Raw genomic sequence first — 17571 nt, 5'->3', positions numbered from 1 at the left:
TTGTTTCTTTGTTTTTTTTATTTAGAACAACACAAATGTTTTAAGCATTGTATCTGTGATATAGTACATTTAAAATTAAATTATTTCAAAACAGTATATTTAAACATTAAATATAGGTGACATGTATGAAGGGCATCGTCAGCACTGCCTGTGCCTGTTAGGTCTTTTTCTTTACCACCTTCAGTTTTAATTTTGTATTTGTATTAGAAACAATGCAGTTACTGAAATACTATAAAACACTTTCTATGCATAACAAGTTTGCAGACATTATTCATATTGTTCTTGAATAGTAGCTCACTTTTCCACTTGTGGTTCTCCGAACTGTTTATCAGGAGCTTTCAGGTGCCATCACTCTCACTTGAAATATTCATCTCACTAACTCTGTGGCCTGAAAACAAAGAAGGCTGTGGGCTTAAATTTAAACATGTTGCAATACAAACGAAACATGATTCTATGGATCTTGTAAATGTGAATAGTGATAGAGAGGAGAGGTGCTCCCAGATTTTTGACAAAAACTGACTCAAACCATGAGAAATCTGAGGTAAAAGTTGTCTTCATTAGAAATGGGTTCCACACTACATTACTGCATAAAACAAGAAAAACAGTCTGTCCATTTGGAATTGTATTCCAAAAAATGGACCATGTAAAAATGGAAAAAGGTAACAATATCCAAAATAATTTTTTTTTTCTTTCATCTGTCCAAATGTTCAAACATGAATAACATCTCCATCATTAAGCAATATTGTACTTTTGGCCAGCATTTCATTGACTAAAAACAAAAAAGTGAAAGAACATCCAAAGTACATACACATACAGTTTAGTGAAATCTAAAAAGGTCCCCATTGGCTTCATGAGGCAGCATGTGTGGCTGTCAGAGAGCTGTCTTGGTCAGTCTTGAGGATTGGGGGTGGTGCGGTGACCTCTACCATCCCTAGCCCAGTGTGAGGGACACTAGTGTTCATAATGTGTCTTTGTAAATGTTTTATCCAGTCCTCCTGGACCGACAAGGGACCCTGGAAGACGAGGTCACAGAACCTGTGAAATGAAGAACAGATAAGTTGTTGTTTTGAGCCGTGCTAGCAGCAATGTTGGCCTGTTGGTTATTCCACCACTATTATTACACAATTATTGGATTACAGACTTAGGTGGTCCTCTGATTTAGTGGCACTTATAAGGTTGACATTTGTGGTTTTGATTTAAATGTTTTAAGTATACGTTGGATTCCCATGAAATTTGATATAGACAGCAGAGGTTGAGATTTGGCCTCGAGTCCGACTTAAGTCGCACACACAGTGACTTCAGACTCGTCCTCGAAAGACTTTAGACTGGACTCGGACTAAAGGTGCGGGGCTCGTGAACAATGTTTATTTTTAGGAAATGTCTGATAAGCTTGCTGTTATTCCCCTCCCTGAGTTACCTATAACCTGCCTACGTAAAACGTAGTATCTGCTGCGTGCGGCCACACGTGAGCGAAGACAACAAACACCGCAGCTGCTCCGCCATTCATCATAAACTTTGGCTTTAAAACTACATACAACAAGACCCAAACAAATAAGTGCTGAATGCAAAATAGGTTAGTAACATTAACCTGAGGTTAGTAGGCCTAAACATGTTTAGCTCAGCATTGGCCATCTAACGTTAGCTTGCTTCTTGCTATAGCTACGACCTACCGGAGGTCAACTCCGACTGTCGTTTGTTATGAAAAGACGAATGAGCGTTTGTTTGCTGCCAAACTTGTTGTGGTCGATTAATGTAATCATTTACATTCCGCTGGCTGCCATAATGTTAATTATTAACGTCGGCTGCAAACAGATTACGGGTTTATTGTTGATCATGTTACATTACAGTTTTATTTAGTTATAACGTTACACTGGTTTGACAGTCTGGGGTTTGTACTGACTAGTTTATAAAGCTGTCATTAGTTGTATACGCATTGTATATTTGGCTACATGGCTGTGCTCCGTGAAAAACAGGTTACAGGTTTATTGTTGATCATGTAACATTACACTGGGTTTGAGAGTCTGTGGGGTGTGTTGACTTACAGTAGGCTAGTTAATAAGCTGTCATTAATTGCATCGCACATTACATGGCTATGCTCTGTAAGTGGAAAACAGGTTACAGATACAGAATGCCTTATAGCTGTGCAGTTTTACAAGCAGCCTGGATTGAACGTAGCAGGTGATCCAACATTCATTATAACCACGAATGACTTGAGACTTGACTTGGACTCTAGCTCAGTGACTTGTGAGCATCTCTGATAGACAGTCATGTCCCCCTCAGGATAAAATGTAATAACTTTGGTGATCCCTTAATGTTTCATCTAGCACCATCATCAGGTCAAATGTTTAATTACTCCAATATGTTTTAATAGTTAATGATGAAATACCTTTAAAAACAAATGACATTTCCACCAGATTCAGCTGTACATAGTTTAGTGCTAATTAGCAAATGTTAGCATGCTGACATGTTAAACTATGATATACATGATGATGTACTAAGATGAACATCATATATGCTAAACATCAGCATAGTCATGCTGTCATTGATGTTGGTATACTGATGTTAGAATGTAAAAACAAATACACTGAATTTTTTTTTACTTTCATTTTACTTTTGACAACAGTAACTGCAATAAATGCAGATGAAAACTTTGCTCGATCACATGCTGTGTCCATTTACTATAACATTCTGTGCAACCAATTTGCTTTAGATGGCCTCTGCCGTTTTGCTTTTGTTGTTTGTCTTCACATTTAGTTGTCCCAGTAAAGCCATTAGTCTTTTTACAAAACTGGTTTGTGACATAATTCCACGCTCACAATATCTGGAGTACATCAATGACATCCGGTCTCTCAGTCATTTATAAATGAAAATGATTGCCACAAGAAACATTTGACAGTGGCCCAAATCTGGTTGCCCTGGGCAACAATCACTGTTGAAGGCTGTTGGGACTGCAGATGCAATATTATCCACCATTTAAAGAGAATAATATGTATATTATAAAAGAAATAAAAGCATTACCTGCAGGTGAGTCTGTACATTTCCTCTGGAGTCTGTGGTAAGGGCAGTGTTTTTTTCTTCGAGCCAGGCCTTGAGCGTTGTCTCCTTGCTTTACAGTCAAATGCTGAAGGACAGAATTGACTATTAATTTACAGCACTATGTTTGAGATTACAGCACAGCCTTGCTAATTTAACATTGTAAATGGACACGAAGTCTGTGATAACCACTGGAAGGTTTGGATGTTGTTGTTTAGTGATGATCCAACAATTGCATATTTTCACAGTCTGTCAGTTCAGTAAGTCAGTCAGTTTGGATGTCTGGACATTACTAACCCTCCTTCTATTCACTCATGTTTTGGCCTTGTGCCAGTGGGATGAATGGTCTGGCTCCGTGTCTCATCTGCGTTGGCCAGTGCGGTTAAGACACAAGGCCCATGCAATAAATGATGATCTGGGCCTGCAGGAAAGGTAGGCCCTGCAGGATTTCTACAATGAAGAGGTCGTTCAGCCCACGTGTGCACCCACCAAGCTTCACAATTAAAATCTGTGCAATATTTCACTTGCTGACATCCTTCTAGATCCTTACCTTGGGGAGGACACAAATAACCACCGCTACACTAATTATAACTATGATTTGGACCTCACAACCTCTTGTGGTATCTAGCCACACTGACAGTTCTGGCTTTTTCTGATGAGGTTTTGAGATATCAGTTGCCATACCTATACAGTGGAGGTGAATGCATTTTGTTTGATAAAAACTGCTGTGAGTAGAACAAGAAACAGTGACCAGGCTACTCGGGTACAATTTACCTCCTGCCTACCTGATCAGATCAATAGTTTTTGTTCTGATCAAGCTCAAGCAAGATCAAGCAAATAAGGTAACAGCTGAAAAGTCTGTAAAAACAATGTAATAAATAGTGGTGAAAAGTTATGAAAACTACTGATGGTCAGGTTTATAGATTAGCCTAAGTAACTAGGACATTATTTCTGTAAAGACACATTCATGGTATCCATGGTACTAACATGGCTCGTTTTAAATCAATATCCTCAGTTAAAGGTATCCCTGTGGAGTTTTTGACAACTAGTAGAGCAATGGAGCAATTTTTGCGGGGTCCCCATTCTGCACACAGGAGATGTGATACACATTCCTGCTAATGGTTTTATACTTACCCACTGATTGACAGGTGGTGGTGGTAACACAACTATGCAAATGTTTTATGAGGAAGGAAATCTTTTTTCAACCCGTCAAGGATACACATGATGTGCTTTGGTGACAAAAAGTGAATATAAAGATAACCCCATTAGAAAAGTTGATATAATGTGTACTTCTTGGTAAGGTGCATGTGTGTACCCCAAGAATTCAGGTCAAGGGACGATTTAAAAACTATATTGCTAGAGTGTTGGAGTACTTGGATCCTTTTTAATGCAAGGAAGTTATGAACCAGTATGAGTCGCTAGTGCAGCAACAAAGATGATAACCTTCACTGGTTTTCTCTCCTCCCAAAATACTGCATTCATCATTTTCATTGGAACACACAAACAAGTCAGAGAGATCACTACCAGGAATGGAACCTCATGTCTCTGCGGTGGTGGAACGGGATGACAGTTTTAATTTGCTGAGCAATGGTCACACTTCCACACTGGCACAAACTAAAAGTAAGTTAACTAGCTTAAACCAATAAATAAATTAAAACAGCTTTAAGGAGAATGTATACCTCAGACTACTACTGTGCTTTTACAGTGGGTGTTTTGTGTTTAACTTAAAGCTGGGGTAGGCACTTTATAGCAGAAGCATTTTTTGTCATATATTTGTTCTGTGCCTATTGCAGCACTGTAATAAGCACGGCCAATCTTTCGGACCGAATGAAATTATGTTTTGGGGGAGTGGCTTTGGAGGGAGGCCAGATAGGAGGGGATGTTTTTTTGGGTAGATGGTTTCAAAATCAGTGTCTCTTGCTAGATCTCCAACATTGCCTACCCTAGCTTTAAGCTGTTGCTGATAGCACTTACTGGTTCCCTCACGTATGGCTGTCCTTTTTCGTTTTGCATATGCCCGGAGGTGATTAGACAAGCTAACTCCACTGTGGAAAGTTGCATTGCAATGGACACACACCTTCCTGTTGAATTCACCTTTCTCTGTAAAAAGACAAACAAGTGACAACATTAATATGGTGAAGCCAATATGTTGGTCGCGTTGAGCAATTGTAGATCTAGACTTAATAACAACAACAACAGGTCCCTTCTTGCCTTTACTTTATATAATGTCTAAGCTCAACTAAGCTTTTTTTATAAAATGTCTAAGTTGAACCTTTTCACTTAAAAGTGAAAAGGTTCAGACATTTAGACATTTTATAAAAAAGCAAAAGATTTATGACAATGAAATAATTACTGTTCTGTTTAAAAAAAATTAACATTATGAAAACATTATGCTAAATATGTCACTGATATTAATATTTTTGTTAAATGAACATCTTAGCAGTAGAGAAGGAGTGCTGTAAAACCAGGTTCTGCTATTTAACTGGCAAAATTACAATATACATTATGAATTAGGATAGCAGCAACAGAAATCTCAATACTAGAGCCTCAGCTTACGATTTACTTTGTGGTGCTGACAGATTTCAGCAAACAAACCTTCATCACAAAAGTTTGTTTTTAAAAGTATCAACATGTTCTGTCTTGTTCTATCTTACTAAGTCTGTATGAATAATTTGTCACTTTTTAATGCAATTAAGGTTATGACATAAGTAGGGCTGACCCCAAATAGTTGAAGATTTGATGCTTTGATGGGCGGAGCCTGATTCGACTGTCAATCTCATCCTCGAAGTTTCGCAGCAAAACGAGAATCATGCCATTTTGGTTATATGGGGGTGCTCAACGTCTGATTTTACATAGAACTACCAGTTTTCTACCAATAAGTTAATATACAGCCTATTACAATACACCTATTACATACACAACAACGTTTAATGCTGTAAATAAACATGTAAAAAGAAAAAAAACTTTCAATAAATGTTTTTAAAGTGCGTGAATAAATCCAAAATTGTAACCCTAACCCTAGGTCGTCAGTGCGCATGTGTAGGCGTAGCGTGTATGTGTAGTGGCAGTGGAGGAAAACTTGCTTAAGAGACAGAGCCACAGCTTCACTGGTGTTGTGCTGAGTTGTCCGCACCTCGCAGGACTTTAGGGTAATTTAGCACCGTTGATCAACCACACAAATATAGATTTTTTTTTTTTTTAAATAGCCGGCTACTTGAAATAGACTCGCGAGGAAACGCGACATGCATGCAGTTGTCGGCAGCACGGCATGCACGCTAAACTCTACACAAGACGGGTGAATGGCAGACATGAGAGAGAGAAAAAAAATTGTCAATAATAAGCCTCAGTTTAGCTTTGGCTTGCAATCGCCGCACACAAAAACACACAAGATTTGACTATAGGCAGGACTTGACGCTTCTGAATAGACTATGTAAATCCGTAGTCGGGGACAGCCCTAGACATAAGACAAAAATCATGATAATATTCTGCACTGTTATGAGCAACATCTTCTGTTTTGTCCATCTAATCTGAGGGTCATTCGGCAATGTCATTTTTCACATTTATGCTGACGACACCTACTTAACACATAACTTCAAATGACTGAACTCATATCTGCTTCAAAACAGCTGTTGTAGATGTTAATGTCTCAATTTTAGTAGAGGGCAGGCTTTCAGTCTTTTTCCTTTGAAGAAGTTTAAAAACCAAAAATCCATAAATCAACTAATCTAACACTGGTCCGTGTAAAAAGCTGAGCCTATTCAAATAAACTTTATTCTTATTTACTTAAGTTTATGAATTCTTAGGGATATTAAACATAGATTTTTCACTTTCTTGTAAATAAAAATGATATAAAAAGAGGATTATTATTAGTAGAGATTGTACTAAATTAATCAATTCCACTTCCAGCGTAACCTATCTGATTTCTACTATGGAGGAAATTACTTACCAGATATTGACTTTGGCAGTGACGATGCAACTCTTGATCCTGAACTGTGCTCATTGTTTGAAGAAACTGCTAACGTGTTTCTTGACATCTGAGAAGACCCCTTCAGTCTGGCGTCTTCCTGACACTTTCTCTTCTTCAGAATTCCTATCAAGGCAGTTGTGCCCGTAAGTGAATTTTTAACATCCAACTTAGTCTCTAGGTGCCTTTTTTCAGATTCCATTTCCGCTAAAGAAAATGTGGGGATCAGTGATCTGGCATCAGTGCAAATGCTTGGAACAGAATTATTTTTTGGGGTTCCAACAGGCGGTGGTGTGAAACAATCAACACCGGACAGCTTTGGTGAAGCTCCGTATTGGAAATGGTTCCGTCTCTTTCCCAGAATTTGAAGTGCCCGCTGGACCTCCTTCTTGTCGCGCATCAACTCCCGGAGTAAAAATAATGGGGATTTGTTCTTTGTTGCAAAGCTTTTACCAAGCTTTTTGAGGTGGCCTCGTATGTGGTTGGACTGCCCAGTTCTATTATCAAATGAGTCTCCACATAATGGACAGGAGTGAATGCTCTTCACAGTCTCAGAGTCTGATTCCAACTGTAACACTGAAAAAAACAAAAAAGAATATGAACATTGCACAATACAAGTACAATATGAAAAATTTGAACTTTACACGAACGAAAACTACAGTTTATACCCACTTTAAAACTTGGGATTTATTTTCGCAGGTCTTTTAAAATCGGTTCTATCGGTCGTGAGAACATAACAAAATAATTGCTACGATCTCAGACGTAGCTAAATGCTATGGTACATACATACAGGTTGTAAACAAGCTGTAAGTAAGTAAAAATTCTTAATTAATAAATGTGATTGGCTGACCCCACACCAGAACCCAGTGGACCCATTTTTAGCGATAACGCCACATCCAAGATCTCAGCACTACTTGGTAAGTTCAATGCTGAATAATCACAAAACCACAAAAATAAAAGCCAAGTTGTAAAGCATGGTTTTCCTTTGAGAAGAACATGCAACAAGTCCACAAGTACCTTTTTTCAATCTCCGGAATGCTGAAATCTTCCGTCGAATTCGTGGCCTCCTGTCTTGAGAGGCCACCTGCTCAGGAGGCACTACATGGCGTGCATTGTAACTCAGTCCAACCCTATGAAGATGCCCTCGGACATGATTAGACAATCCAACACCAGACTCAAAGACTGCCGGACAGTATGGACAGTTCTTGCGGTCCGATTCCAGCTCTGACACATCCTCTGTGAAGGTTTCACTCAATGGTATTTGGTGGGAGTCAAAGGTTTCCTGAAATACTTCTGTTTCTATGCATTCTTCTTTGATTTCAGGGTCATTCTCTTCTTGCTCTTCAGTCTTTATTTTCTCAAACAGCCTTTTAGAAGCCTGCAGAGCACCCCTCATAGACATTCTTCTGCTATAGGTATAAATGATGTTTTGCTTTTCTTGCTTGATACCATTATCAAAGAAGTTAGTACTGGCATTTTTATCCTTAAACTGGAAAATGTCTTTTTCGTCATAGTCTGACATGTCTTCTTCTTGATTTATTTTTTTCGGACTTGGCAAAGGTTTTGGTAAGATGAAGCATGAGTCTTGATCAGAGGTGTTGCGATATGGGGTAGACATCTTCCTTTTAGAAGGGGACTTTTTGACTGCTGACTGATCCTCATTCAATGTGGGTACCCTGCTGCTGTTAAGATTTCTTTCGGCTGCACTGGATGACACCCTATGGCCGTTTGGGGATAAATCTGAATCTTCAACCTTGACAGTCAATGTTCCTGGTACCTGATCAGAGCCATCTTTGTCACTTCTGGATTCCTGAACCGATGTGCTGCAATTATTGCTTTCCTTCTTCTGTTCTGCAGTTTTCTTTCCATGTCTTTGTCGGGACAGGAGAACATTAATGGATTTGTCGAGCTTTGATTCTGTTAGTTGGGTCTTGAGGCCTCTCTTAATCTTGCTATTTTTGAACAAGTCTGAAAGGTCATTGGACTCACTAGGTGAACAAGCTCTTTTAGAGGAGATCTCATTTTTTATCAAGATTTTAGATGTAAACTCTGCATCTTCTACAGGTGTTTTACAAGTATGCACATGTGGCTCCTCAGATGGTTGTGCGTTTTTCTCACTACATTGTGCAGCTTCATATTCTTCAAGTGTTTCTTGATGGCGCCGCAGAAGGTGATTCTTAAAAACACTTTTGCTAAAAGCTCTATAAGAACAAATGTTACAGGAGAAAATTTCAGAGTCCTCATTCTGGATCTGCTTTCTAACTGTAATAACAGTGTGCTGCATAATGTTATGTCTCCTAAGATCATTCTCACTCATAGTCCTGAAGCTACATTTGTCACATCTAAACTTTCTCTTGTCCTTCTCATGTGTCTTCGCATGTTGAACAAACGTGTTTGGGCAGTTTGTTCCAAATGGGCACTGAGGGCAGAAAAGCTTCGCATTTTTATCCTGTTTCTTCTTATCATTCATGCCCTTGATTTCTTCAGTAAGTCTCTCTCTCTTTTCCTGGTGGACGGACATGTGCTCAATAAGTGAACTGCTTTGTCTGAAGGACTGTCCACATTCTCGGCATATAAAAGGCTTTGGCGAAATATTCGGAGGGTCAATATGAGACTTCATATGACGATGCAAATGATGCTCTTTCTTGAAAATGAGCTTACATTTTGAGCAAGGATAACACGGCAGCTTCTCCTCTGAATGAGAATTTATTGTGAGCCTGTCCTTTAATGGTGAAAGCCCATGACTTATACTGTTCTCATGTGAATTTCTTGCAGGTGCATTGTAAAGAATTTCCTTGATGGCCTTTACAGTTCCATTGGGATACTTCCCTGTTGGTGAAGACTGTGACTTTGAGAAATTCCTTGACTTTTGGACTTTTCTGACAGGAATGGAGTCTTGTTGGCCTTCGGGGTCAGACATTTCCTCAGATGATTTGTGGCTCAGACTAGGGTAAAGGTCTTCTGAGGGATCCACCATGACAACCATGTCCATTTTCCGTTTCCTTCTCCTTTGGCTGTTGGTAGGAGGGACTTCGTCTTTAGATTCTTCACCAGGGGAATCGCCATGGTTCTCCCACAGAAACTGCATAAACTCTTTGTGAGGGTCCCAATTAAGATCACTAGCAGCACTACTAAAATTATCCAATGAGTTTTCAGGTGAGTCTACGTCAAAACCCCAAATTCCAGCAGTGTCAATTTCCTGCACAGTTTTTAGTGGGGTGATGCTCTTTGCCTCCTCTTTCTCTGTGGAAATGCTGTTGAGTTCATGGGCTTGTGTAGCCTGATGCGAAGAAGGCCCATTTCCCAGGCCAACCGGAGATAACATATCTGTGTTTGACAGAACATCTAGCACACTGTTTTGCTTCAGAGAAGGCTTGCCAAAAGAATCGGTGCAAGAGGCTGATTCTTGCGCCATTGTCACTGGCTCTTGCAGGAGCGTGAGGGCATTGATCTCAGGATCTGCATCTTTGTCATCTTCATCAACACCTGTCAGACATGACATTTCAGCTGCCATGACCTGAAAAAGAAAAGTAAAGTCTTCTTAGATATCCCTCATTCACAAGGGTTTAACAACAAAATCCACAGTTATCTGCAGAATAGCAGATAAGTGATATGGGTACGGCTGTTGTTCTTATTGAATTGAATAAGGTAAAATTTCATGTACGTAGATATTCTGCATTTTGCAACTGATTGTCAAATTCCGCGATTCTGTCTGTGTTTTCTGCATAGCAAAAATCATAGGGCACTAGTAATTCTTACTCTTTTTGTTAAGACACTCAAATAATGACATATTGTCAATAAGAAAAAATATATAACAAAAATAAATAACACCACCTGCACATGTGAAGGCCAACTGTAGCAAGGCTCAAGACCATATGCTTAAAGTTTTCTCTACAACTAAGTTGTCTCATATCCACAGTGATAAACACTCCTGCAGCATTAGTTATTGTCCGGGCACAGTCCAAATCTGAAGTGAGAGGCTGCCTGAACGCTGAGGGGAGAAGGACTTGCCTTCCAGTCCTTTTTTGTCTAGTTGCGTTTATTGACACATTCATGTGATGCCAATGTAAATTACATGTTTGAAGTATTTCCACAGAATTACCTGACCATAGAACAATGTCGGCATACAGTTTGACACTAAACTTCCATTTTCACTGTAACTAAGCGGGAAAACGTAATGCTCCCATACAGTGGATTGCTGGTCATTGGAGTATCCTCCAACTTAGGTCTCGTTTGTGTTTGCCATTCGGAGGTTGCAACACTCTATGAGCTTGGCTAGCTTGGCTAACCAGGCCAAGGCTCAACCTTAAACATGAACATTTTTCAGACCCAGAGTGCTAGAGTCAAGAGCTTCAAAACAACTGCAGGATGTTGAGTCTTTGTTTTTTTAATACTAATGTCTTTGCACCGGCCCAATTGCGCCAGTGAGTTGTTCCAACGTTACTTTTTATTGGCCCTGGGCCATTGGGCCACCGTTAATGTCGAGCCCTGCAGGCTAAAGTGCAATTTATACTCGAATCGACGGCGTAGCCTCTGCGTAGCCCCCTATGGCGTAGCCTGACGTGCACCTCCTCAAAAATGTCACTACACAACGAGGCGACGCGGACAGTAAGAACTGTGATTGGTCAGCTGGGTAGCCTCTGAGCTGAAAGGAAGTGCCCCGTGCTTTGAAGTAACTTTTACTAGCGGCAAAAACAGCGGCTGTAACACAGTGGATCAATATATTTGACAGTCACAACCCGAGGGAAATGACCAGAATGTGATCCATTTGGTTGATAACATTTGAAAAGGCTACACCAGCTGCACGTATATTGCTCAGCCGGCAGAAGACAACACAGCGGACGATGACGGAGACGCCGATGCACAAGTATAAATGCATGGCTACGCGCGTAGCCTACGGCGTAGCTACACACGTAGACCCTACGCAGGAGTATAAAATCAAGCTTAAGCCAACTAGCATGCTATAGCTGATAGACAACAACTGGTGCACTGCCAAAAATTGTGTCTATTGTCATAACGATTGCGAGGTAAACTGTAGAGATACAGTATTCAAGTTACAAAAGTAACACAATCTGACGTGTGCTTGCATGTATTCTATTGGCCAATGCAGTGCCTTGCTGGATGAGTTGACATTGCTTTTACAGCTTGACTCTGTTTCAACTTTTTGCATTGTATTCGCAGTTCCCTGAGGGCTTAAGTTGGTGTGAAAATAAGCAGATTGCTGAGCCTGTCTTGAACCTTCTCAAGGTTATTTTCCCTATCAATGGCCTAACCCGTAAAGTCCACTCAGTCCAGCTGCGTTGCATTACTGCTGTGTCACGGTTTTGTTTTGTCCTCTGTGTGGCTGCAACTTCCACTGGAAGCATTAAAAGAAGCGGAGCACATTGTTGGCTTGTTGTTAATTTGTCATTTTCGGGCTTCTACTGGCAACAGCTCTCTGCAACCTGGTTTTGTTCAGTTCTCTGCTCGGCTGCATATCCCACAGGGAGCATTTCAGAATCAGTGCGTTTTGCCTGCCTGATTTTGCTGACATGTTTAGATTTTGTTGATTTGGTATTTAGCAGAGGTGGAGGACTCCGGTTCTTGACTTGACTCGAGTAGAAAATTTGAATACCTGAGACATGCTTGACTAAAATAGTTGAAAGACTCGACTTGACTTTGACTTGGTATTCATGACTTGAGAATTAGACTTGACATGGCATATGACTTGAAAAAGGACTTGATTTTTTATTAAATATTTGCATTCGCTCATTCCAATGTTTGCGGCATAATCCGGCAACTGTGCGTGTTTTCGTCAAAAATAGACTCGCTTCTGGGACGCGCTGCACTGACTAGAATGGCCGAGATCAGCTCCAGCAGCCGCCGTAATACGATGCAGGCAGACTCAGTGGACTTAGAGTGCGAGGTGAACAAATACAGTTATTGCCGTTTCTACGTAGTCCTGGTGGTGGCGACATTTAGTTTTTTTTTTTTGCACATTAGCACTAGCTGATGTATGTATGTAGGCTTCGTATGTATTTTCACCTCACTGCAGAGGACTAAATCTAGATTCAGACTCTTAAGAACAGCAAAATTGTCTCTAGATTGTTGGTACTAAATAATCACACGTGTAGAGTGTAATGAGCATTACAGCCACTAGAAGCTGCTATTATGGCTTATAACTTTTAGAATCTTAAACTATTTATGTTTCAAGCTCAAATACCAAACATTGCCCAACTCCATTGTCTAAATTGTACAAATTTGCTGCTTTGAATTTTACGAATTTGTGTCTTATGTGACAGAAAACCGAATCTTTGGGTTTTTGACTGTTAGTCGGACTAAACAAGTTACTTGAAGGTTTATGGATATTAAAAGGGTTATCTTTACTGTTCTGACATTTTATTGACTGAGCAATTCATCGATTCAATAATGAAAATAATCATTAGTTGCAGCCATATAATGCAAATGTAAATCAGTAATGGTTAAGATGATAATTAGATGCAGCTTTTAGCACACCTTAGCAAATGTCAGAAGCATAACTGTGACATGAGCCTTCAGGCTTTTATATGTCCAACACTGAATGTTACCTATGTTTTACGAGCTAGGCTATAGTTTGCAATAGGTAGTTCTTGCTTATGAGAAAGTGCTTGTTTGATGTGAAAAGTAAAAAGTAGGTCTGCCCCCAAATAGTCCACTAAACTGTTAGCTGATGATAAGAGTCTTTGTCGACAAAGTTTTTATTGGTCAGTTTGTCGCAGAAAAAAACCCCAACAACCTCAAACTCCATTCAGAAGCTGCACCTAGTTGTTACGGCTGTGACGAAAATTGCCAGCTTGGCTATGCAGTGAGTAAAACCTCACTCCCTGATGCCTTAAGAGACGTGCTAGAGACAGACGCTAGCACCCATGGGTTTTAGCCTCCTCGTTAGCGAGTTCAAGTCAGGACTGTGTAGTACAACCTCGGGCTGGTTACATTAGTGCTGTGACACAGATGGGAGTGAGGTTTAGGGGGGTGGGTGTTAATGGTAGCCAGCGAGTAAACCTCACTACCTGACGCCTTAAGAGACGTGATAGCGACAGACGCAAGCGCCTATGGGTTTTAGCCTTCTCGTTACCACGTGGACGCCTCCCATGTGAGTCAGGACTGTGCAGTCCAACCCCAGGCCTGTTACAAAAGCATCAGGGGATTGTTGAAACACTGACTTTTTCTTTTGTAACACAGAAGTCACATACCAGCGTGCAACCATTGACTGCTCACTGATGTGTTATTCATAGACGTATGTTTATGGTATTATTATACAAGGCACTACTCTTAACTGTAAGCTCTGCTATTAGCTGCTAAGCTCAGTTAGCGGACTAGCAGACTCTACCTGGATTGGGCCCTCAAAATACCAGGGAGTGTTGGTGTTTATTTACACCACTAGCACAGGAGCTCTGGGCCACCACCAGAATGAGCACCTGAACAGAAGCCAAGCGCAACAGCCTCCTCACACATGAACTGGGACCGAACACAGATCCCGAGACCAACGGAGGCCAGTTTGACGACAGGGAATACAGTACCATGGCGATTTGCAGTGGCTCCGGCCGAGTTTGTAATGAGTAAATTTAAAAATTCCGTTATACATCATTCATCTTGTTGATAGTCTGCGAGTATTTGTTGAAGTTATTTATTCCCGCGCTTGGAAGAATGAGACTTGTGTGATGTTATACTTTGTTGAAATAAATTAACAACATGTTTACTCTCCTTGCTGTTGTTAATGCGGCTCACTCATGCCACTTGTACACAATGTATTTCATTACTCTGCCATGTTAAATAGGTGGTATTATGCTCATTTTTAGGTTCAAAATCTTCATTAGGGGTTGTACCAGAACAGGTTTACATGGTTTAATTTTCAAAAAACACCATATTTTTCTCATACTGCACATTGCTGCAGCTCCTCTTTTCACCCTATGTGTTGTACGCTCCGCTCATTAGCTACAGAGTGATGCATCTTACTTGTACAAGATCTTTGTTGGGAGTTGCACATGCACAGTTCCCAGGTAAGGACTACTAGCCAATCAGAAGCAGAGAAGGGCGGGTCGTAAGAAACAAGGTAATGTGATCCAAATCAAAGTCGCTTCAGACAGTTACTCATGTCCACAACCACGGCGGGAGCAGAGGGCTCTGTGAGCGGGTGGCTGGCCGGCCTCACACGCTCCTCCCGCGGGTTGGCACAGGCTTCCCTCGCAGCCACTTGCAGAGCTCCTCAACTCCGAAAATATTCAAGCACATTTTTGTTCCGCCATCACTTCTCGTAAAACTGTCAATATTCAAAATTTACAGTTGATTTCTCAACTCAAAACTTCTCAGAAGTAGATTTAGTGATGAAATTACATACGGAATCTGTAAAATATAAAACTTTCTGTTGCTGGCCTCTGTCTGGCGTACGCAATGATGCTGCAGTGAATAGTGACGATTCTCTCTGACCAGTCAGCATTCGTGTTTTCACATTACATTTTAGTATCTCTCAGCTTGCTTGGAACCTCGACGGAGGTGAGGTGATAAGAAAAAGGTACAACATTTCTACAATGGAAACCCAAACAAAGGCGAGTCGAGCCAAAGGGCCTCCGCTCAGACTAGCTTGGTTTGAGGTCGTGCCTGACCCCGCTAGCCGCTTGGCAAGCTTTATGACGCATTTTCATTGTGATGTCACAAGTAAAGGAAGTGAAGGGCTGGACTACAAATGAGCTGTTTTCAAGTGGTTCAGAGCAGTATTTTCTGTGGGAGATGGGAACTCCCTTTGGGCTGGACTTTGGGCTTTTTCACTTTGCAAACCTGTTACATGCACAAAAAAAAGAGATAACTCAATAAAAAAAAGCCAAAAAACATAATACCACCTCTTTAACACAGTTTTAACAATGTTACTTAAAACACTTTTTCTCAGCTCTGGAACATAAACCATTTTAGATGCCCCAAAAATATATATTTAAATAATTAAATTAACATATTTCATAAACATGCAACAACTGTGTGATTTATACTCCTGCATCGGGTTTACGTGCATAGCTACGCTGTAGGCTACACACATAGTCATGCATTTATACTTGTGCGTTGGTTTCTCCGTTGTTCTTCAACTACACCGCCAAACGCTAGTTGGTAGCGCTAACGTTACAGGGTCCACTGTGTTGACTTTTGCTGGCCGAGCAGGCTAACTTCTGGTTTAGCCCTCCGCTAACTTGAATGGGGGTAAAACTGTATACGTGTGGCTATTATAGACTTTTCAAATGTTATCGATCAAATGGATCACATTTTGATAATGAAACGAGTCATTTCGCTCGGGTTGGGACGCTCAAATATATTGATCCACCCTGTTACAGCTACTGGTTTGGCCGCTAGTAAAATTTACTTCAAAGCATGGGGACTTCCTGTCAGCTCGGAGGCATTGAGAGGCTACCCAGCTGACCAATCACAGTTCTTAAGGTCACCTTGCCTTGAAATGTAGTTACATTTTTGAGGAGGTGCACGTCAGGCTACGGTGTAGGTGACGGCGGAGTGTAGGGGGCCACGCAGAGGTTACGCCGTCGATTTGACACAGAAGTATACTTAACAGTTAGTCGACTAATGGCTTGAACAAAGGACTAGTCGAGTAGTGGCAGCTAGTAAAAATGTAGTTATTTACAATGTGACCAGAGTTAGCTTCTTGACTCAATCAGCATTCACTTACTACAAAGTAAATACAGCTAAATATAATATAACGCTATACTTGACACTTTGCATCGCAGATTAACTGAGGCCATTTATAACCAAGGTCGCCCGGTTGAGAGGTCTTGCCTTTTGAAGGGCGATAAAAGTGTCATACCAAGTGAATGCTCCTGTGGCAGCGAAAGGTGTTTTAACATCTACACAGCAGCACCAAAACTGCAAAGGGGTGGACAACGTAAATGGCTTTTGATGAGCGGTTGTGGATTTTGTACAGAGCTAAAACTTTCAGCACAGTAACGTTAGTTCAGTTAACCCACAATAGTTGGGATATGTCCACAAAGGTACCTACATACAGAACAAATGGGATTATTTATATCATGTTCCGTACGGGTATCATTGCATTTCTTTGGCGTTTATATCACGCTGTGTTGTTGGATGCTGCTTGCAGGAGCTGCAGACCTTTCCATTAAGGCTGTTCCACACCAAAACCTATTCCTCAGGCTAACCTATAGCTAATGACAGTCGTCCCTCGCTACTTACTATATATACACATCACTAAAATGATGAAAAACAAACAAACATTACCTCCGAGCGGTGCGGATGGAGACAGAGCACAATTTGTACGCTGCATTGAATTATTTCTTACTTTCGTCTTCCATCTATTTCACAGTCGCCATTTTCCGTGGTGGTCTGGTTTGGGAGAGATCATTTCTTTTGTGAGGGTAACCGTACATACAATTGGTTAAAGAGGAACAGAACAAAGAAATACTCCAATACTTACGTGTAATTGTTCAACTGTCTGATAAAACAAGTATAGTTAAACAGTTTCTGAAGTTATTGTCTCGTCTAGTTTCGTCACGTAATGTTACGAGTCGGCGCCATGTTCCCCCGAAAGATTTGTAATGGTTCATTCC

At 40.6% G+C, this 17571-nt stretch overlaps 1 protein-coding gene across 1 annotated transcript; it reads right to left on the bottom strand.

Annotated features, from left to right (window-relative positions):
- On the bottom strand, positions 1 to 17546 carry znf644a (zinc finger protein 644a). Its single transcript, XM_038718367.1, has 7 exons — positions 17439 to 17546; positions 17243 to 17347; positions 8015 to 10514; positions 6980 to 7573; positions 5008 to 5133; positions 3019 to 3121; positions 1 to 1035 (listed from the first exon to the last, which is right to left on the bottom strand). Exons 3-7 carry the CDS (start codon positions 10509 to 10511, stop codon positions 849 to 851), a joined length of 3507 nt encoding a protein of 1168 aa, XP_038574295.1. The 5' UTR covers positions 10512 to 10514; positions 17243 to 17347; positions 17439 to 17546; the 3' UTR covers positions 1 to 848.
- Between the last annotated feature and the right edge of the window lie 25 nt (positions 17547 to 17571).

Source organism: Micropterus salmoides, unplaced genomic scaffold, assembly GCF_014851395.1.
Source record: "Micropterus salmoides isolate LMB-PRFRI ecotype aquatic unplaced genomic scaffold, ASM1485139v1 Ms_hic_scaffold_14, whole genome shotgun sequence".
Lineage (NCBI taxonomy): Eukaryota > Metazoa > Chordata > Actinopteri > Centrarchiformes > Centrarchidae > Micropterus > Micropterus salmoides.
The sequence above is the reverse complement of the archived record's forward strand: the minus strand, read 5'-3'. Positions and strand labels throughout refer to the sequence as shown.

What these genes read in the sequence shown, in the direction of transcription:
- znf644a (XM_038718367.1), bottom strand. Translation starts at nt 10,511, where the DNA reads ATGGCAGCTGAAATGTCATGTCTGACAGGTGTTGATGAAGATGACAAA. An exon ending in ATTCCGGAGATTGAAAAAAG is followed by an intron (nt 7,574 to 8,014) that starts GTACTTGTGGAC and finishes TGTTTTTTTCAG; the next exon opens with TGTTACAGTTGGAATCAGAC. An exon ending in AGCCATACGTGAGGGAACCA is followed by an intron (nt 3,122 to 5,007) that starts GTAAGTGCTATC and finishes TCTGTCCTTCAG; the next exon opens with CATTTGACTGTAAAGCAAGG.